Here is a 21,550-nt window from a genome sequence, read left to right on the forward strand (position 1 = left end):
AGACAGATGCCTTTGACTCCAAGAACATCTGTAGCTCCTACAGGATCTGCCCTTGACACCAATACAGCAGGGTGAGCTGGGTTCTTCCTACCCTGTCCCAAGCTCTAAATAGTTCAAAAACTTAAAATGCTTCTGGTTGTTGGTTTCATGGAACTGATCATGGCAGTAAAGCCATCTTTAGCAGTGTTAGTATTTGGGGAACCTTCACCTCTAATAAATTTCTGTTTCATGGAAGCAAACTCTTTCCTGCCTTCCATGCAGTCATGATAGTCTATAACATACTATTTATTCTCCCAAATCAACTTCTGGTAAGAAGCTTTGCTTCCTTGCTCTCCACCTTCTCTTGCTCTTTTTGGCAGCGGACACTAGGGCCACTGTCCCTCGATAGAGGCATCATGGTTTCCACAGGGATGTATATGCACAACCAAGAGCCAGTTTGTTGCCAGCAGTGGGTGTGGAAGGTTGTTATCTTTCTTCCAATAGCAAGGAAAAAGCAGCAAGCAGAAATTATCAGTAAAGCTGCACAAGTGCATTAAATAAAGCCAACGGAATGATGCTGTTACACTTGAAGTAAATAATTTCTCCTTCTCAGTTTGCTCCAGCATAAAAATACCTCCTCCCTATAAATGCTGCTGCCAGTATTTATTTGTGAAGAGCTGGGATCTATTTATTTATTTATCCATATTTAGTTTAAAAGTCTGGGCTCAAAATTAAACAGTCATTCATAATGTCATTATCTGCCTTGCTCTGCAGTCAGATACAGTACGTGGTGTCACAGGACAAAACCTTTGGCAAGGCCTTTAGAAGAGCAATTTAGTTCCTCATCCATCTCAGATGGCAACGTGATTGGCCTCCAAGCTTGCATTGCTGAATGTGTTACTTTACACTGACATATATTATTGAGTGTTCAATCACTTTCTGAAGTGTTTATTGGTAATAGTTGAATTCTTTCCACTCATTTAGGCTGCTTTTGAAACATAAATATTTCTTTGCATCTTGGAGTTTGGTGGAAATAGGGGGAGAGTTCCTCAGGAGGATGGATTGTAGAAATGACCAGCTCATTAGGCAGGGACAGAATTTGCCAGTGCTGTGGAGGAGAATATCCTCTTTTCATCAGGATGAAAAAATAAACTTCCACCACCACGCCACGGCACATCACATGGCAAAGGCTTACTTATGCCTTGGCTCTCATATCATGTTGTGGCCTGTAAGGAAGGAGATGACCCTCTCACTGGAACATCAATGACTTCCTGACAGGATCTTGACAGATCCAGAAGCTCCCTGAAAAGAAAAACAGGCTGTGACCTGCAGGACCAGGTGCTGCGTAGGTTATTAGACATCAGCATGCCCATGACTCCAAGTACGGAGAGTGAGCTGCAGGCCCTGCCTGGCAGTGATGTCTCTTGGGAAGGAACCAGTGACCACTTTCTTGTACCTAGTTAGGAAAATGGAGCAGGGGATCAGAGAAATAAACAGAGACTAAAATCTAGTGTGGCAGTTGTAAGCTGAGCTGGAGAGCAAGGGCCATAGGCAGGACAAGCTGGGGAGGAGGCAGGAGAGCTAGACTATCAAATAAGTCCTTTGACATTTCATCTCTTGAGGACTGCAGATGTGACAAGCCCAGCAGCCTGGTCCGGGCTGGTGTCCTCAGGACTGCAATCCTCTTATCTCTTGTCCTTGCTCCATGGAAGACCTGCAAATCAAAGGTTTTCTTTTTATCTTTAATGAGGAGGTCTCTTAAGTCTCTTTCCTGCACCTGGGAGTTACTTTCCAATCTGATGAACACTGACTTTTACAGACAACCCCAATGACGAGCTGCTGAGATCACAGTAGCAATCAAGGCTCCTTTGATGGCAGAGCTAAAAATACGCTCCTCAGCTGACAGCTTTAGAGAGGAGAACATATAGTTTGGTTTGATAGAATACATCTTCCTTTGTCTGCATGTCTTCTTCTGCCAGGGGATGCCACATCTGTGACAATCATGCAAGCAGGTTACATCTGTCTTCTGAACTGAAGCACCCGACCTATGCTACCTCCAACCACAGAAAGAGTAGATTTAAAACCCTCTGAGTGCCTTGGAGAATGGTGTCTTTGGAGAATGGTGTCATTGGTAGATCTGCCTCTGGTCATGCTGGGAGCCATCAAGTTATTGCATGTCAGAAGCAAGATTTTAGGGTCTGGAGATCACCTTTGCCAATCTCCTAGGTTCAGTTTCAGTTCCCTTGACCAGCTGCCCCACGTCTTTCCTGTCCACTTCTCTGCCTGCTCTCCTTGCAAAATCCAGAGCACTGATTCACAAGCTCCCTGGTTAATGAGGTGACCCCATAGCCTTGCTCTTGCACTTGTAAAGCAAGCTGTGGTAAGTAGTGTCACTGCCACCTCCTGGGCTTTCTGAGGACCTGAGCTCATCCCATGGGTTGCAAATATAGATTAATGCAAATGCTGGTCAAGAAATCATGGATTGCCCAGCTTCAACCTGCTTCAACATGCTCCCTTCCCAGGACACCAGAGTGATGGCACTAGCCAGCTCATGCTTGCAGAAGAGTGTAGGTCTCCCTCCCCTTGGAGACATTAGCTAAAGTTGGAACATTAAGGCTTTTGGGTAAAAGACATACAGATGAAACATACACAATAAGGTTCTGCATTTGTCATGTGTAATATGTCAGAGGGTAAAAGGCTGAACAACCCATTTTGGCAAATGGAAATAGCAAAAGGGCGTATTTGGCTAAATGAAAGCTTCCTCTGTGTGATTTTTCATGCTCCTGCATGCGTAACTTGAATGCAGAGAAAGGCGAAATTCATTTGTTCGGTCAGACAGAAATACATCAGGTTTATTGTTTTGCGAGATACAGGTGATGTTTCTACATGCCTGCAGTAGCTATAACGTTTTGGCAACATAATGCTCTGCCAAAAAAAAGGCATTCACACAAGAACGTCTCTGGGCTCAGTCAGTCCCAGTCCTGGAGGTGGATGTCCCATCCCTAAACCTCTGTGGGCAGTGGTACATTGCCAGCAGTCTGTTTGATGCTCCCATTTAGGGTGCTGGCTCTGAAAATGTATGACCTCCCTCTAACAGAGCCTTCAGTGTGAATGCTTTCTGGCTTGTTCTGGCAACGGAAGAACATGAGGAAGCCATTCCGGTAGTTCTTGTTCATCCATCCGTAGAGCAGAGGGTTGACAAATGTAGAGCACATGGCGCCGACATGGAAAACAGTGTACAGGAGTTTGTAGTCATGGAAGATAAGGACCAGGTCAAGATCAATGGCAAGCTGGAATATGTGGAAGGGGAGCCAACAGACTGCGAATACTACAACTACCATCACTAGCATTTTGGTAGTCTTCCTCCGCCGGCACTGGTTTTCATTCCTAGAAGTAGGGCTGACATGGTTTTTGAGCTTGAACCAGATCCTGGTGTAGGCAAAACAAATAATTGCAAGGGGAAGGACATACTGCAGAAGGAGCATGGACAGGCTGTAGATGGTGGCATCTCTGTTATTGCCAGAAGGCCATTTTTCTGAGCAGACAGCCATTTTGAGGTTGATGGATGGGATTTCCTCATATCGGTACTCTCTGAAGATGGCCAGAGGACCTGCCAGCACAGCTGCTACTAGCCACATGACAGCAATGATGGTGAAGCTGAGCCTCTTGGAAATCCTGCTGTCCAGGTGGAAAACAATACACCGATACCTATCCAGGGCAATCACAGTTAGGGTGAGAGTGGACACATGGACACTCAGAGCTTGAGCATAAGGAACCAGATGACAAAGAACAGCCCCAAACTTCCACTCATCCAGCAGCGTGTAGACTAGGGTGAAGGGCAGACAGAGTGTGTCCACCATGAGATCTGCCAGGGCCAGGTTAGCTATGAAGAAGTTGGTGACAGTCCTCATGGTCTTGTACTTCACTATGATGTAAATGACCAAGGAGTTGCCGATGAACCCCAGCAGAATGATGAGGGAGTAGGCGGCAATCAGAACAACCTGCACCCCCAGGATCTTGGTGCTGTCCATCATAACACTGCGGGACCCAGAGAGATCCTGGTTAGGAGTGACAAAGTCCTTGGCATGCCAGCCCTGTGGCAGCTTCTCCTCCAATGCTGTCTTCTCCATGGTGAGAGTGCTGTTGGCTCCCTCCAATGGTCCCATGCGTGGCCTGAGACTTTCTGTCAGGAGGTGAAGGAGGTCTGGAACACAGACACAGCAAAAGTGAGAGCTCAGGAGACAGCAGAGCATCTGCAAGAATTGAGACTCAAAGGGCATGTCCCACATGGCATTTTGGGCTAAACAGCAGCAGTGGTGACATCCTCCTTCCTCCTCCCTTACCCCCATCCATTCTCATACTGAATGGTCTTGCAGCTCTCTTACACTTCCTGTTAGAACCTATGATCAGTTGAATGCCAGTTCCCCAAGGAAAGGTCAGGGGAAAATGCAACATTTCACCCAAGCTTCTGCGATTCTGTTTATTTGAATCGAATGGGGAAAAAAACCCTCAACTAGTCAGGGCTAGAATGGTAGGTCCTGAAGAGATCTGCTCATGGAGACCCTTTGCATGCTGTGTCTTCTGCTTCCTCAGGCTAGGCTTTGCAAAACAGGGAAGTCACTTCAAGCAAGCCAAAAATCTGGGACCTCTTGGGGCTGACAGAAGCAATCACTGATGATGTCGGTCATCTTTGATGAGATTTACTGGCCTACAGAAAAGCCCTGAGTCCTAACTCCTTAAAAATTAGGAAAAGAGAAAAGCAAGACATTGTCAAATTCCTGGGTTCTTCTCCAGCTCCCCGTAACTGTTTATTTCCAGATTGTGCACCAGGTTTTTTCAGTTTCTTATTTCTCACCTCTCCAGGTGAAAGTATCTGTCGCCCTGTCTCTGCATGAGTCTCCACCACTGCTCCTGCTAGTGAGGCTACCACCCAATTCAACCCAGTGGACCCTGCTCCCAGCCCATAATAATGTGGTTAGCAAAACTAATACCATTTTATGAGGCAAGCAGCCACTCTCTGTGAGCAAGCAGGTCACGTATTACTCCCTTTCCTTCACTATCAGGCCCTGAAGGTCCTGTGAACCAACTAGAGAAACCAAACAGTTTTCTTTCTCCCCTGCCAGCCTCAAGGTTCCTGCGTACCAGGGTGACTACTCGCTTCCTGTCTGGCCTTGAAGGTCCCACACACCCAGTCAGGCAGCTGCTACTGACCCCATCATGGAACAGGGAAGCATAAACAGCACACAGCACTGGCCATAAAATCGAGCATTTACAAGTCCTAAGTGGGGAACTACTGGACAGTGAGACCCATAGACAGGGACACCCCCACCGTCCTCTGTTCCCTTTGATTTCTGAGTGTGTCTCTTACACTTTTATAGGACTTTTTAAGACTAGAGGATGATTGTTACATGGGTACAGCAAACCATGTATTAGAATTTGACCTGATCTGCAGAGGGTTCAGGCAATTATAAGTTAAGTTGTATTATAAACTGTGTATTACTTAGGTGATCAGATATCATAAGCTGCATCATAAATTCTGTATTGCACTACTTGTAGATTGTACTACATGGATTTGGCTTATAGAAATCCTGTGCTACACTAACCATAATATCATGTTAAGATAACAAAGCTTTAATTGTAACCACGATTTAGTGCTGTCATCATTGCCAAGGATCCCTAAAAGAACTCGTCTGTCCCGTCCATGTCGGTGACACCCAGTCTGTGCTGGCTGTGCAAAGGAGGGAGCTCCTGCAGGGGCTTTTGCAGGGGGCAAACTCCTGGAGCTGTGAACCAGCCTCCTGCAGAGCTGTTGCCGAGCGTCCAGGCACAAACAGGCCTGAGAGCCAAAGCTGCAGCATCAGTGAGCTCCTGCCACGTGGTGCTCAGACGTCTGCGTGAGCATGGCTTTGGGAGCAGGGAGCCTGGCTGATGAGCCAGAACTGACTCGGGCTGGAACCCACGGCTGGCATTTGGTGCCATTGTAACAGCAGAGTGCTGTCATGACAGGGCTATCATTGAGTCCAAACACAGCAGGAGAAAAGCCAGCTCTGTTACAGGCTCCTTCTCAGCCTCCGTGGCTCAGAATTGCTGCTGGGATATGCAGAGAGGGGTGGAGATGGCCCCTTACATATCCCATCTCCCCAGCACTGTGTAGGGCCCCCATTCCCACTGCACACTTGATAAAAAGTGAGAAAAAGTCATGACTGCGCCCAAACAGAGTGGTTTGCAGAGCATCGTGTTTTCTCTGACCTGCAGAGATTGGGGATAATGCCCTGCCACTGAGGGCTTAAAAGAAGCTGAAAATCAGAGGCACACTGCTGTGAACCTTCTCAACTGAGGAATTAATTGGTCTGGGTTTGTACCAGATGAGATTTGAGCATTTGATACCTGGGTGCTGGTGGGCTTCCCGCAAGTCCCATACCCTGCCAGGCAAGTGTTTAAGGACAGCCTATCCTGGGAAAGGGGGGGAATGCTTTTCTGTACATTTGATGAAATGCTGAAACTGCATTTCAGCCAGTTCCATAAACAAACAGCATAAAATAATGCTGGAAAGATGGTCAAGGTGGCAGCGATGAAGTTGCAATGAATTATTCTGCTTGTTCTTTCATTGCTCCTCAGAGTAAGGGTTGTGATTCCCCCTTGGGAGCTGCTCCTAGGGGCTGCAAAAGAACTGTCTCTGTTAGACCCTGTTTGCACACTTGCTTTCTCCTGCCCTCTCCATGTCCCTTGGCTTGCCTAACTTGCCTAACTGCTGGCCAGTTTAGGCCAAAGGTTCCTGTATGTGGAGTTGCTGGGCTCAAATACTGTGATAATGGATGCTATACAGCTACCTAAGAGGGTAAGAAGGTAGCTCTAGGCAGCAGGAGGAAAAAATGGGTGGATTTGCTGCGGTAGGGGTTTGCTAAAGGGTGGTCTCAGATCTCCACAACACCACTGCCCCCAGCCCTGGAAAAGTCCTAGTTTCTACAGCAGGAGAGATGACCTCAAAGCCACCCCATGCAGCTGATGCAGTGGGACTCAGAGCAAGGCAACAGGCATTACCTGATCACTATCACTTGTAACCCCTTTTCCGTGACTTGCCCGTTCACCTTCAGTACCCAAGTCCTGGCACAGCACGAGTGGACACTCCATTCCCTTTTTCCCCACCTCACCCACCAACTGGTTGCCAGTTCACATGTTCACATCTCAGGCTTTTCCCTTTCACTGGAGACTGGCAGCTACCCACTATCTGAGAGGAGCCAGAAACATTGTGATTATTGAAGCTGTTTTGCTTCCTAACAAAATGGCCTTAATGGAGTTATTATTTGATTTGCTTTGCTTTGTGTTTTTTTCCAAAGGAGAACTATTACAAATCAATTAAGGCATTTTAATTAAGAGACAAAATGGTCATAACAAGTGTTCCTACTCCAGGGGCTGCCTGGAGGTCACAGGGATGCTGCTAGGAGTGGACTGAGGTCTGTTCCAGCAAGTAATGGAAGTACTGGCATATGTCTAGGCTGCTGCAGGCACATGCTCCCATGCCCAGCAGGCCTGCCAGGCTAGATGGAAAAATCCTTGGAGCAGAGACACAACTGCTCTGGGAGAACAGAGCAGCATGGCAGAAAGAACCCTAAGCCATTTTCTCTGTGCTGGGCTGCCATGAAGGGATGCAGAAACAGGGCATTGCCTGGATCCTGCCCTCACCCTCTCTTCCAGCTGAGATTCACCCTGAGGCAGGGCTGGGACCCAGGGAAGGCTCCTGTGGAGACAGAAAGCTGTTCCCTGTGCCAGCAGGCTTCAGCCTTTGGGAAGGGAGGAAGCACTTCGCTGAGCACACTGCTGTCTGTGACTGAGAGGGATAGTGACCAACTCCAAAATCCATTCCTACAGCAGGCCAAGTCTAGGTGTCCTGGGACTCACATGCACCTCTGTTTCCTGGGGACAGCCCAGCTCCCTCCATGTCCCTGCTGCAACCCAAGGCACACAGACAGCCTGGTCCAGCTCTGTCAGGGCACATCCAGACCTGGAAGAGCCATCTGCAATGCCTGGCAGGGTTCAGAAAGCAGGGCTGGAGGGGTGGGCAGAGGGCTGGAGGAAACAGAGCTTGTTAATGAAAATTCCTCTTTTTGTCCCAGGAAGCGAGCTTGGGGTTGCTGCAGCCAGCAGGCATGTGGCGTGGGGACAAGGGGTGCAGGAAAGAGGGAAGTAAGGGCAAAGATTGCTCAGAGTGTAGCCAGCAATTGTAATTCTATCACAGTAATCATGGATCGGAAGGGAGGGAGTGGAGGGACTTTGACCAGCCTCTGCTCTCTGGCTAATGACAGCCACAATCTCCTCCTACAGCAGCACTGGGGTGTGAGCACCGAGGCTGATGGATACTCCCAAGTCTTGGCTCAGACATGTTCTCTGCTGTGTCCTTCCTCTGATGCATCTCAACTGCATGAAACCCTTCATCTCCAGCAGCTGTCTGGAGCACTGGCTCCCAGTGCTCATCCCCAGTCCCATAGCTGGCAGCAGGCAAGGTGTCTGTGGCAAGGAGGTCTGAGACCATCCCTCATCACCAGAACCCAGCTGTCATCCTGGGCAAGCCAACTTCTACCACCTTCGTGTTCCCCTACAGCACTCGAGAGGCAGCAACAAGCTGAAGCCCTGCGCCACACAGCACAGCACTTAAAAGAGAACACAATAAATTGAGATATGGAGGTTAAATCAGCTTGCCAGAGACCACACAGCACATCCATGGCAGGGCTGGGAACAAAGCCCAAGTTTCCTAACTCCAGTTTCCTGCATTCCCCACCAGAGAGGACTCTGCATCTCTCAGGATAAAACCTGAATGTGGATTTCAGGAGCTGCATGAAAATGCAAAATATAAGTGATGGAGGGGAAGAGTTTTGCCTTCTCTGTGCAAAGGGCTGGCTTCAGGACAAACAGTAGCTCTGGGGTGATTTCCTGAAGCCAAACAGCAGAGAGAAATTGTCCCAGGTTCTTCCATCTCCAGTGAAGGGGTGATTGTCCTACTATGACACTACTGGAGAAGGGAAAACCCTCTGACCTGCCCACTGTCTTCTGCATCTTTCTACATTACCTACCAGATCAGGCCCATTGGGGCAGAAACCTCATGGCGTCAGACACACATTGCCAGCCCTGCACATACAAAGCTCCAGGGCCCCGGAGCTGCTTTTAGGGGACCCCAGTGTAGAACTGGCACTGGGAGACAAAGTGAAAGGAAGAGGGGATACTTGTGGTTCCCCACTCCAAGTATTTGCAGGTCCCTGCCTAGGTCGGAGCCAGAGAAGACTGAAGGAGACAAGGCAAGAAGGATGCTTTAGCCAGTCAGCTCAGGACAGGATGAAAAAGGTGGTGATGAGAAGAGACCCATTTGGCAAGGATACATGCTTTCTCCTGGAAATCTCCTACAGAAAGCAGGGGGCAACAGAGCAGGACCCCTTGCCCTGTGGAACACACCATGGGATCAGAAAAGGCTGGCTAGGAGACAGGGCTCAGCAGGTGATGCTGCAACAGAGACATACCAGTTTCTGGGGTTGCAGAAGGGAAGAGCTTGGTGGAGGGATCCTCATCACCCTGGGGAGTCTGTTACCTCCTTAAATCTGGGGAGGCTGGGGTAGATGAGACAAGGGAGGAGAGGGAAGTAAAGAACCAACAGAACAACCAGGAAGAAAATCCTGCTTTGGGACAGACTAGAAACTCCATAGGTGAAATGCAGGCTATAACAGGACTACAGAAGGCTTCCTCTGTTCAACAGTTAACATGCAGTGAGCACAGAAAGACAGCAAGCACCAGTTTTCCTCCTGCAGACTCCTATCTCCCTTTGAATCTGTCTTTGAGGGCACTGATCTCTGGCAGTGAGACGAGTGCCAGCAACATGTGCAGTCCCAGCACGGGGAAGCTGACAGGAGGTTTGAACCAAGCCACGAGGAGGCAGATTGTGGGAGAGATCTGGATTTCTCAGGCAGCCACGCACCTCAGCCCCACACCTGCAGCTCTGTCCTGTTACATGCCTGGTTTGTGCAGCCCCCTGGAGCAACCTGCTCTTCTCACTGCTCTCCCTCAGCATCCTGCTTCCCAGACTGTGTCGAAACTCCTGCCAGTGTTTCTTGTTCACTTTCTCTCTATTCCATCTCGCAGCTGCCAGTCCCCAAAATTCAGTTTCCCAAAGATGCTTGTACCTTTTTTGCCTGGACCATGTGTCATGGCCAGGACCTGCCCCGCCCCCCCACCCCCCGCCAGCCCTGCCATACAGATGAGCCCTCCCCAACCCACCTGCAAAGGCCAGAGTATCCTCCTCCTCCAGGAACCGAGCTGCTCACCTCAAGTTATTGTCTCATTGCTGGCCGGGATGGAGCGCTTGGTCCTCTCCACTCTCTGGGAGTCAACCTGTGGCAAAGGGGTGAAAAGCACTTTTCTGTGACTGTCCTCGGAAAAGCGAGGAAGTCAGGTGAGGATCTGGGCTGCTGAAGGGTGCTTCATCGCTGGGGGTAGCTTCAGTACCACCCTGAGCATCCGGAGAGCACCCTCTTGCAGGGTGACTGACAGCCCCCGTATCGCAAGGCTGGATGCTGGGTTAGCTCCTGAATGACAGAAAGGCAGGGAGCGTGTGTTTAACAAACAGAAATGGAAAAGGGGAGGGAGCCTGCTGCTGCTGTTTATACAGTGTTCAGCCACTGAGGGGCTTCTTGCATCGGGGAGAGAGAAGCTTTTCCAACACATCCACAGTTCCCTCTCCGGTGAAAAGTGGTGGGAGATGGAGATCTGCAAGCTCCTTTCCTGTGCCACTGACCAGGGCAAGTGTCCATCCGCCCTTACTCCAGAGCTGTCCCATCTGCTCAGGCTTTAAACTTGTTGGGACCGGCACAGTCTTGCCCAGGGGTGAATCTTCCCTGCAGCAAGAGGTCTGCAGGTCCTGTAACTCAGCAGAGCCCTCGCAGACCTCCCCTCATCCTCCTCTGCCTCTGTGTTAGTACAGTGCCCTGCATAGAGCAGTCAGCTGCTGTGGGACAGGCCTTCAGGTACTCTTGTGATGAAAACAGAAGTAATGGTAAGAAGTTTTAGCCACTTGGCAATGGCTCAGCCTGTTCCAGAGCCAGATTCAGTGTGGAGCTGGGAACCCGAGTGAGTTTCTATTTTAGGGTGCTCAGCAATACCCACGCTTCTGGAGCAAGAGAGAGGAAGAGGCACAAAAGCAGCATCCTCATGTCCAAATCTGCAAAATCCAAGCTTGCCAGAGCCCAGGGAAGCACCCTGAGGGTGGCACGGGGAAGCAGGAGAAGCACAGCTCCCTGCCTGCTCAAAGGGTTTGCCTTCAAAGAAGTCGGGTGTGTTCCTCGCATAGGATTTGCCTCACAGGCAGTGCAGTGCAGAGGTCAGGGAGGAGGACACCTGTCCTTGGCTTTGAGTACCTACAGCTAGTAGTTTATCTGAAGAGTCTTGCTCTTTACCCCCACAGTGGACTTTGGTTTCCTCTTCTTTGTGAGAAATGAAAAAGGGGAGGGTTTTCAACCACCTTTCTGTGCCACAAAAGTCATGACAAACCAGGAAAAATAAAACATTTCAATGGCTTAGGAGAAAAAGGAGAGAGGGAACGTTCCTAAACTAAGTCACACAGACAGTGGCACTTGAACCCAAGACTTGGACAAGGTCCTCATGAGTCCCATCCTTCCCCTTGCTCTCCCAGTCACCCCTTCAGGAAGAAAAGGGCTCAGTGTCCCAGCACTGACAGCTGGGTAAATCCACCAGCTGCACTTGCTGGATTTCTATGGGAGTTTTGTGTCTTCTCCCCCTTCATTTTCCCTAAGGCTGTCTATTTAGCAGCTCTGGAAAGCTGAGAGTGGAGAGGAGCAGGACAAGACAAACCCACTTGAAAGGGGCTGTTGCTGTCTCCCAGCAGCCTACAGGGAGAGGCAAAGAGTAGCTAATGGTGTATGCTACTCCTTATGCTCCTGGTGGATGGATACTCCTCCTCTCCAGGGTCCTCAGCAGTGGATAGTTGATTTCTGCGCAAGAGAGATGTTTTCCCCTCCTTTCTTTTCTGGTGTAAGATTTTTCTTGCCCATTCCCCAGAGAGTTCCCTGCTCTTCTCTTCCTCAGGCTGGAATAAGATGCCTGGGGAAAAGGCAGTGATTGACAGGAGAGAAACTTACTGCAGCCTGAAGCTGTGAACCTTTAGAAGGACCATGGGGTGAATTCTAGTCATTTTTGGCACATGGTGCTTGCTGTATGACAGCAAATGCAAACTCTTAAATCACAGACTAGTCACTGCAGTCCTCAAGACCATCCTCTCCCACAGCCTCAGGGTCCAGCAGAGAGGTTAGCACCAAAACCTGTGGTGTTCCCAAGAATCCACTCAGCTCTCCAACGAGATAACATAGCCCAAAGCCCTTGTGCTTGGCAGAACAGACAGAGCCCAGGAAGGGAGACCTGGTCATGACTCATGGTGATGCACATGGTCACAAATCATCCCCCAACAAGCGATGGAGCAGTCTAGTAAGGGAAGGCCAAGCTCGGAGCACACCTGAGGTGTCAATCCAAGTGGCAGCCACCAAGACAGGGTTTGTTCCCTGCTCCCTCCGTGCTCCCCGTCCCTCTCTCCAGGAGCCAGGCTCTTCTCACGGCACCACAAACAAGCTGCCTGCCAGCCTGCTACAACAGCTACTACATAATTACTCCCACCCAGCTACAACATAATTACTGCTGGCAGCGAGTTCATGCAGCATAGCCCTGATGCTGCCCAACCGTCAGCTCCTCGGCAGCCAAAGGACACCCATGGTCTGCTCTTCCAGATCCCCTCTTCCTTTTGTTGGGGGAAGAGGAGCAGTCCTGGTGCTGGCTGTTGCAGCCAAAAAGACCTCCCCAGCAGGTAACAGGTCCCAAAAGAGCTGAGGGTCTTCCTAGCCTCAACCAGCAACTATACCTTGAAGAATGAGGATGGGGAAATACAAAGATGGTCCCTTCCCTAGGGAAGGCTGCACAGCCCCAAGCAGAAGTGGTGGGACCCACTTCATGCACAATGTACCCTCAAACGCTGGGGTATTTCATACATGGACTGGGTACACACAAATGCCTGCACCAGTGTTGCAGGAGCTTCGTGTCCTTTCAAACACGATGGGATTATTCAAAGCATCTTTGCAGTCCAAAAGCCTTTCCGTGGTTGTGCTTTGATTAGGTAAAGCGCCTCTGCTCACCTGCTCTTCTGAGAACACAACAATGAATATTATGCTCCAGGGAGTAAAATTGATGTCAAAAAGCTGAGAAATGGGGCAGAGGAGAGGGCTGCCTTTTCATCAGCCCATGATCTGCTCTGCCTCAGTGAGCAGGCTGGTCCTTGGTCTGCACACCTTGCAGCTGTAAGCCACACTCTTTAGCTCAACTCCTGTCATAAAAGGCAGGCATATTATCTGATCACACCCTGGCAGAAATCTCTGTGAAATCTCTAAGAAATCTGTTACCAAGGCTTCCAGATGCTCCCGTTCATCCTGCTTCATCTGGAGCACCAGCAATGAGTGACTTAAAAAAGCAGCTTTTCATTTTTCAAACATCTGCTTAATTCCACCTGCACATAATCAAAATATTTCCACTGCTCCTTCCTGCAGTATCACTCCCGTGTTTTGCTGAGCAGCCTCAGAAGCATCAGCATGTTGTGGTAACACAAAAGCCCCTTTTCCATCTGAGCCCCAGAGTTCATGGGCACAGCAGATTTGGGAGACTGTGATGCATTTGGGAGCTAAATGAGCCACAAAGCTGCTCAGGGGTGGGAGGGAGGATAGAAAGCTGTCTGCACCCTCTCTGAATTTAAAAGCAGATGTTCTCATTTCGTAACTGCTTATTGTCCTCATAGGAACATTTCTGGAATTAGTGGAGGAGCAGAGATAGCAGCAGGGACAAGGTTTTGCTGAAATACCTGAGTGATCTGATGCCACAATGAGAGGCACTGGAGAAGCAGCAGAAGAGACAAGCTGTATGGGTTGGCCTGGGATTGACAAATCTCTGCTCTCCTCCAGGGCAGACAGAAGACAGGGATGCTGAGTTTGTCTTCAGGGTGAGAGTCAGTGAGCCAGGAAAAAGGAGATAGTTTGGAAAGATATTAACAGGGTTTGTTTGTGTCCTGCTGAAGAGGACACACATGGCCACACCAGCTCCTGGCAGGGTTGGGAGCAGGTAGGGACAGGGCTCCACTTTGGGCAAAGCCACAGAGCTCATTTGATATAAGTTGATTAACTCCCTTCCTACCCCTTGATCTCCTCCAACACACAAAATCTCCTTCTTCATCCTCACATCGAGGCAGAGGGACTCTGGGCAGCTCAGTTCCTCCAGACAGACAGCAGAGCCTCTGAGCCCAGAACTGGCCCCTTCATTTAGCTGTGGTTTCTGCAAGTCACTGCACTCAAAGCTTCACTAATTTATTAGAGGGTTGTTGCTTGTTGTTTGTGTACTGAGCCAGGTAGAAAACAGCTTCTGCAGAAGAGGATAATTGCAGTCAGATAAGCTCTTCAGAGCGAGGATTGCAAAAATACAATACTTTGTACACCAGCAGTTGTCTGGATAGACTGGAAATCTGGCTGAGTTTTGGGGAAGCGGAATGTTTCCCGGTCCTTCAGACTCTCTGTGTGCCTTTGGGCAGATTATTTGACGTGTCTTGATTCCCTGTATGTGGAAGAGGTGATAAAAATGCTTCACTTTGGCAAACACACCCCTGGAGCAGTGGGCTGCATGCACTACAGGAGGCTGGGTGCTTGGATGTGCAGTAGTAGCAGCCTTGCTAGGACAGCTGAGATGACACTTTTGCCCTGTGGGGTTTATTTCTAAGTTGTCCATGTTCTGCGATCATGGTCTTGCTCTCCCAGGCTGAATACTCCTGATTCATAGACCCATGATGAAGTTACAAGTCTCTGGCCACTCTGTCACTCCTGAGACGACAAACAGCACTCTAAATACTGGACTCTGGCAATGGGAGCAGGCACAGCTGGATGGGCTGATGGCAACCCCAGCCTGAACTCTACCTAAGTGTCAAGACTGAAGGTGATGCAAGCGCTTGGGAAAAATTCAGGGCATTGGCATGTTTTCCATGGACTTGGTGCTGCCAGAAGGCACCGGGTTTCGAGGAGCTGAGATCTGTTGCTCAGCTCTGCCATAGAGACAACAGGATCATATTTGCTGCTTCACTGCCTTGCTCCATCTTTCCCAGCCCTGTGGGGACCCACATTAGCTGTCAGCAAGCAGCAGATTATCTGCACCATGCTCAGTGCTGTGCCAGCACCAGTGTCAGTACACGCCAGTGCTGCTGGTGGCTCTTCACACCAGGGCAGGAAGGTCTGATCCACTCCTGATACAAACCCAGAGGCTTGGCTGGGATTCCATCTGGCTCTGTGTTCCCTAGAAAACGTGACTCAGAAGCCACTGTCTGACACTGAGAGATAGGTATGACACTGAGACCCCAGGAGACAGAGCAGCATCCCCAGGGTACACACAGAGCACGCACAAGCCAAGCTGGAGAGCACAAAGCCTTATAAAGGCAGTGCTCTGAGTTTGTCCTTCTTTCAGCTCTTCAGGCGATGAAAAGGACGGCTCACAACCCTAATTAACTGGAACATGCTAATACCACTGAGCTTCCCTGGCCAGCAAATCTGGCACAAGGCGTGTGGGACACTTTCCAAACAACTGCTATGGGGAGCGTGTGCCTGCAATTTATTATTCGATGAGCAGTGTTTCCTCTCTGCCTTCACTGAAGAGCTCGGATCAGACATGAGGGAGGTGAGTCTGGAGCCTGTAAATCCACTTCGAAAGTCATTTCATGCTGGAGGGAGAAGAGACTTATTTCTCCCCAGGCATTAAAGGTATTTAAGATGCCAGGAGAAATAGGGCTTTGCACAGCATTACCTCTGTGAGCACTCAGGACTTTCAAATGCTGCAGCATGTGGCGCTAAGCTTCCCACAGGGAAAACCATGTTCCTTCAGGGTGACATTCACCCTGGGCAGAAGATGGACAGCTTCCCATGACATCCTGATGTGAGGACCAGAGCAGTGTGCATCATTATTATCAGGGTGAAGGGGATGAGTACAGCCTGCTCTGGTCACTGGAGAAAGGGAAATGTCAGCAAAGGCCTTGGCGCCATGTCTCCAGATGGGTTATTCCCTGTTTTGATAGCTGTCCTGGGCAAGGTGGTGCCCCTGCTTATTCCCCTGGAATGGAGGGGAAAGGAGCCTGCCTAGCTCCTATTACAGATAAATCACTCTGTGAACTTTGAATGGGAAGCAAAGAGCAGGGCTCTGAAAGAGATCAATTCATCCTCAGGGTAAGATCATCACTCTTGGCGCTTACTGTGCTGCCAGAACGAGGAGCAGAAGACACAGCCTCCTGAAGGCCATCGCCTGCCTCTGGCCTTGGCTTCAGCCTGGCTGCATCACACAGCATCCCTGGACCCAGGGTTATTTAGGGCAGCTGCAGCACAGGGCTGGGTGACAGTGAGCTGCCTGACCAAGCATCACCACAGCCTCACCAGTGCAGACACTGGGAACCGGTCAGATTTGTGTGGTATTCCTAGAACCGGGGCTCTGTGGCCATCTTTAATGGAAGTAATGAATAGAGCAAACAGCCAGGGGAAAGCAAATTTGGTGGTGTGATGTGATTTCATGGCTACTACGTTTTGACTGTGGAATATCGATGCTAACCAATGAAAGACTTAAGCACCTTGAGCAGCCAAGTCTGCCCAGCCCATTTTTGTAGGGTGAGCTCATGAAGACCTTTGCTGTACAGAGCTGAGGTGAGAAACCTCAAAGAAGCTAAAAACAACCCACATGCTTCAGGCCCTACAGAGTCAGCTCCACACATCTGTGAGTGCTCAGCAGCCTCACCATGAACCAGGCATCCAAGTGCAGGATAAGAGCACTACGGGGCATCTCTGCCCAGGGACCAGGTAATGGGCTGTTTGGGGAGCTGAAGCATGACCCATGATGGGGAAGGCTGAGAGGACAAAGCTGCTTTGGCCAAGCCCTGTGCTGTGTGTGGAATATCAGAGGGGTTTCATGAATAAACAGGCAAACAAGCGGCAGCCAGAAATGCTAATATTTGCACAAATTGCCTGGATTTGGCGCCTGGGTATGGGGAGGATGCTGGTGGAATGCAAACGTCGTGGATTCCTGGCTGCCCGCAGGGGCGGTGTGGGGAATCTCACATCTCCATATGTCAGACAGCTCATGATGGTTTACACAGGGAGTCCTGGGGAGGGAGACTGGGATGAGAAGCCCAGCAGCCATATGAGTCCAGTCCCTAAGAACTCAGCTGTTTGAGTATCCTTGGAAAAATGAAAGCCATGGTTAAGCAGAATTCATCCTCCTGTGCCTGCTCTAGGACCTGTTTCGTACATGCCGTCACCAGTGGGTTTTGGGTTAAAACACAGCCTCAGTGCCCGCAGAGCCATGCAGCATCCAGGGGCTCAGAAGCACCCCAGTCCCATGGTGAAAACTCCCTCCCTCCATGTAGTGGGAGATGGATTTGTCTATGCTGATCCCCAAGCCTTCTTCATGAGCTCCTGGACCCACAAAGGACAAAATGACCCAAGCCTTCAGACAACTAGCCTTACTTGACCTAGGTCCTTTCATGGCATGTTTGGGATGGTTTGAACTTGCTCAACACCACTCACCATCTCCATCTGGCTCTTCTCTGGACCATGGCTGCCAGTTCATGGGGTACTTGGGGTCAGTTGGATGCCTTCAGAGCACAAGGCTCTGGCTTTAGCAAAGCAGCAGTGTCATTTGGGCCTGGGAAGAAAATATTGCCAAATAATGGCCTAGCCTTGGGTCACCCTCCTCCTCCAGCTATTTATCCAAAGATATCTTGGAGCATTGCTTCATTTCCTGCTCACTTTTCTAACCAAAGTCTTTAAACTATGTTCCTGCAGCTGAGGTCATGGAGGGATGCATAATATTCATTAACGGCAATGCAGCCGTTACCTTGATTCACCTCATCCTTTCTTCTTTCTCTTTTTTCTTCCCAATTGCTGTTTTCCCTTTCCATTTCTTCCTCTCTCCTGGTCTCAGTGCAGGAGAGAGCTGGCAAGAGCCCACTGAAGCGGAGCCTCCTGGGGTGCAGCCAGGAGTCTGGGGATCTCTCCTGGACCAGCAGCACCACACTCCCTCCTGGCCAGGGATGCTGTGGGCAGTGGAAAGGGCACAGACACACCAAAACCACCACCTCACCCCAGTGTCTGTGGCTGGAGGATCCCTGCCTCCAGGTTTCCACTCTGTAGGGGACAGGCTGTGGGTGCAGAAGGGCACAGACCAGCTAGCACAGGAGTCACTGCTGAGGGGCTGCCCAGCCCCTCACCACTGGGGCTCCAGCCCCAGTTCACCCCTCTGCCCCCTGCCCTGTCCCACAGCCAGGCACTGCTCAAGCAGAGTGTGATCCAGAGGGATCAAAGTCCTCGGTGTGTATTTGTACTCAAACCAAAGTGAAACAGGGAAATCAAAATCCAAAGCCTCTAAAGCCCTCTTGAGCTTTCTTGCCCACGTTTGGAGAGCTGACACAAGGGATCGATACTGCGGATGTAGTGGGAAGTGCCGTAGGTCCAGCTTCATGCCCCTCCTTCTCTGAAGCCAAACAGTGCCTTTGACACCCATCTCCAAGAATACATGTTTGGTGCATGGAGCGGAGAACTGCAAAGAGGTTTGGACCCAATCCATGAGCTTTCAGCCAGATCCTTCCCGATCCACATTATCATTCATCTCCCCAGCTCATAATCAGGCTCTCCAAAGACAGCGTTCTCAGGTCCCAACCCAGAGCTTGGAGCCTCCCGAGAGGAATATGCTAAAAAAAGAAAGAAAAACATTACACTGCCAACTGAAGTGAGTGCTGAAAGGAAGGAGATGCCAGGAGCACTTAAACAAGAATCCGAGACCCAGGGACGCTGGGGTGTGTGTGTTTTCAATCCACAGATGGGAGATGTGTTCATTGGGAAGTGACTGCCACTCACTGTTGGCTTCAGACCTTGTAGCTGATGTCCCAGCAAGTGAAATGGCCATGACGAGGACATCCCTGCCTGCATTAGCACTTTCTCCTGGGATTGATGGATTAGTGCAGAATGTGCTAAAATGGCACCGCTCCTCCTTTGGCTCCAAAACCTGCATTTGCATCTCAAACCTACAAAGTTGGAGCTGAGCAGTGTTGCACGGGCACGGTCCTGTCAACAGCAAGGGGAGTTATCTGGGAAAATCAAATCAAATCAGGGGTTCAGGACTCCCCTGGGTGCTGTGAGGTGTCCCACAGTACTCAGCTGGTGCAGAGCATTGCTCCCATGACAGCGGCATCCTGCAGCCCTCAGGGTATCCACTGGCACAGCCCCATCCCAGTACCACAGCAGGGGGATGCTCCTGCTGCTCACACTGCACAATGTCCCCAGGACCAGGTTCCAGCTGGGGCTAACAGGGGAGTTCAACATCACCTGAGCTATCCCAAATTCTGCTCTTTAAGGGTGAAGCTTCATTTATCTGGCTACAGGGACTCACCTCCTCCAAACAACAGACCTGCAGCTGCACTGGGCGGTGCAGGCTGGGGGCTGTCACCTCCCTGGGCTCTGCAACCAGCCCCACAGGGAGGGATGAGCTCTCTAAACACAGCACAGATGCTGATTCACGGGGACATCACCCAGCACTGATGGCTCAGGCTGCTGTGGGAACATAACCTTCCACAGCACATTCCAGATCTCCGCTGAAAAGCAATTACTGATGCTTTTACCTCTATGCAGAGCTGCACAAATAATGGACGTTGGTGCTGCAAGCTACAACAGGTCACGGAGCTGCACACTAGCTCACCCCAGGCTGCATGCGCTGAGCTGGGTGTTTTGCCTGCAGGTCTGTGCATGCATCTATGTGTGTCTGTGCATAGTCTGTGATTCCTCCTGGAGAAACAGTGGTGAAGCAAGGAGATTAGAGGCTGGACATGGCTGATGAACCCACTTCCCTCTCAGAAAGAGATGATTCAACTCCCATCCAAACTCCAAGAGCTAAAAGCCAGCTATTTCGCAGGGAATGCTGGCTTGTGGCAGGAGGATGCCATGGAATGCCAGCCCCTCTCCCGCTGCACAGGCGCTACCCACGCTGGGCTGGCAGCAGTCACTGCTCCCAGCAAGCCCCAGCCAATCCACATAGTGAGATCCAGCTTACCGGATGCACGAAACTCCATAAATGTGGGGAGTGAAGTTTTGCTGCGTTAAATCACAGCTAAACAGAGGCTGTTCAGTCATTCCCCGTTCCCTGTGTCATCCCCTAGGTCCTGGTGTCACCAGCTAGTGACATTCCCACAGGAACCCCACTGAGGTGCGCAGTGGAGAGGGGATAAAGGCAGCAATGGGAGCAGGCTCAGCCTGTTGGAGACAGTTCCTGCCCAGGGAGTGATTCTTGTCCCCCAGTATCCAGCTCTCCTCAGCAAGGGGTCCAGAGCCCCCAGAATAATTGTATGGGGGCTGGCAGCATATTTGGGCATGGCCTGACCTTGTTGGTGTCCACAGATGCCATTTGTTTGACCACCCAGAGGCCTCAGAGCACTTTCACAGCAGCCCACATCCTCCCTTCTTGTCCATGGCACTTTCTGAAGCTCAGGATTTTCCCTGGGGGCACCCGTAACCCCCAGGGAAAGCCCCCAGAGCTGCCTAAGCCAGGGCTCTGCATTGTGATGGTGAGCAACAAGGAGCTTCAGCTCATCACTGCTTTGTGCCCATGGGCAGCATCCCCCAGGACAGATTGCTCCTCATGTAGTCAGTGGTGCTGCAAGCCCAAACATCAGCACAGAGCTGAGGCTGAGCATGTGACCCCGAGGGGCTGGTAGAGACAAGGGAGAGGCTGATGCCTGCAAGCAGGGCTGCTGTGGCCACATGCCAGTGGGCAAGCACGCAGAGTGCAACAGAAAGCCTGGGAAAATCCCTCAGACAAGCAAAGGAAGACGGGTGGAACCCTAACTGCATTGCTCTAATGGTGAGAAAACACAGCAGCAGCAGGAGGAAGGCAGGAGGTGGACAGTGCCCCTGCACATCACCCTGTTGGGGATGCTCAGATGCTAACAGTGGTTAGGAGACAGACAGTCTGTGCAATTTGTGCTTGTTCCCATTATTTCCAGTACAGAAAGCTCTTGTGATTTTTCTCACATGTCCACTACTGTTTGCCACTTCCCACAACATCTCAGGGCCCACCATCAGATGACCGCACAAGGATGAAACCCTTCCTCCTTTCCCCTGCTGACAAGCCTGCAGCCCTTGTGATTACAGAGCAACACCTTGTCCCGCAGTGACCCCAAGACTTTGGTCAGAGCTGCTACTTGAAGATGCTAGGACCTGTAGAGCTGGCTCAGGTCCTGCAAGCTTCTGACCCGTGCAGAAGGGAAGCCAGGGAACGGAAAGGACGGGTTTTCCCTGCTGCCCATTTCTACGCTCTCATTGCTGAATGCAGCGGCAGGGCAGTGCAGTGAGAGCAGTGCAGGGAGAGCAGTGCAGGGAGAGCAGTGCAGGGAGAGCAGTGCAGTCAGAGCAGTGCAGTGAGAGCAATGCAGTGAGAGCAATGCAGTGAGAGCAGTGCAGTGAGAGCAGTGCAG

General features: G+C 50.5%; 1 protein-coding gene across 1 annotated transcript; it reads right to left on the reverse strand.

The window, feature by feature from the left end:
* Window positions 1–2,981: 2,981 nt before the first annotated feature.
* Window positions 2,982–10,491, reverse strand: LOC136019967 (neuropeptide Y receptor type 2-like). The gene is made up of 2 exons (XM_065690635.1): window positions 10,287–10,491; window positions 2,982–4,183 (listed from the first exon to the last, which is right to left on the reverse strand). Exon 2 carries the CDS (start codon window positions 4,143–4,145, stop codon window positions 2,982–2,984), a length of 1,164 nt encoding a protein of 387 aa, XP_065546707.1. The 5' UTR covers window positions 4,146–4,183; window positions 10,287–10,491.
* Window positions 10,492–21,550: the final 11,059 nt, after the last annotated feature.

The sequence above is a fragment of the Lathamus discolor genome, chromosome 10, assembly GCF_037157495.1.
Source record: "Lathamus discolor isolate bLatDis1 chromosome 10, bLatDis1.hap1, whole genome shotgun sequence".
Classification (NCBI taxonomy): Eukaryota; Metazoa; Chordata; class Aves; order Psittaciformes; family Psittacidae; genus Lathamus; species Lathamus discolor.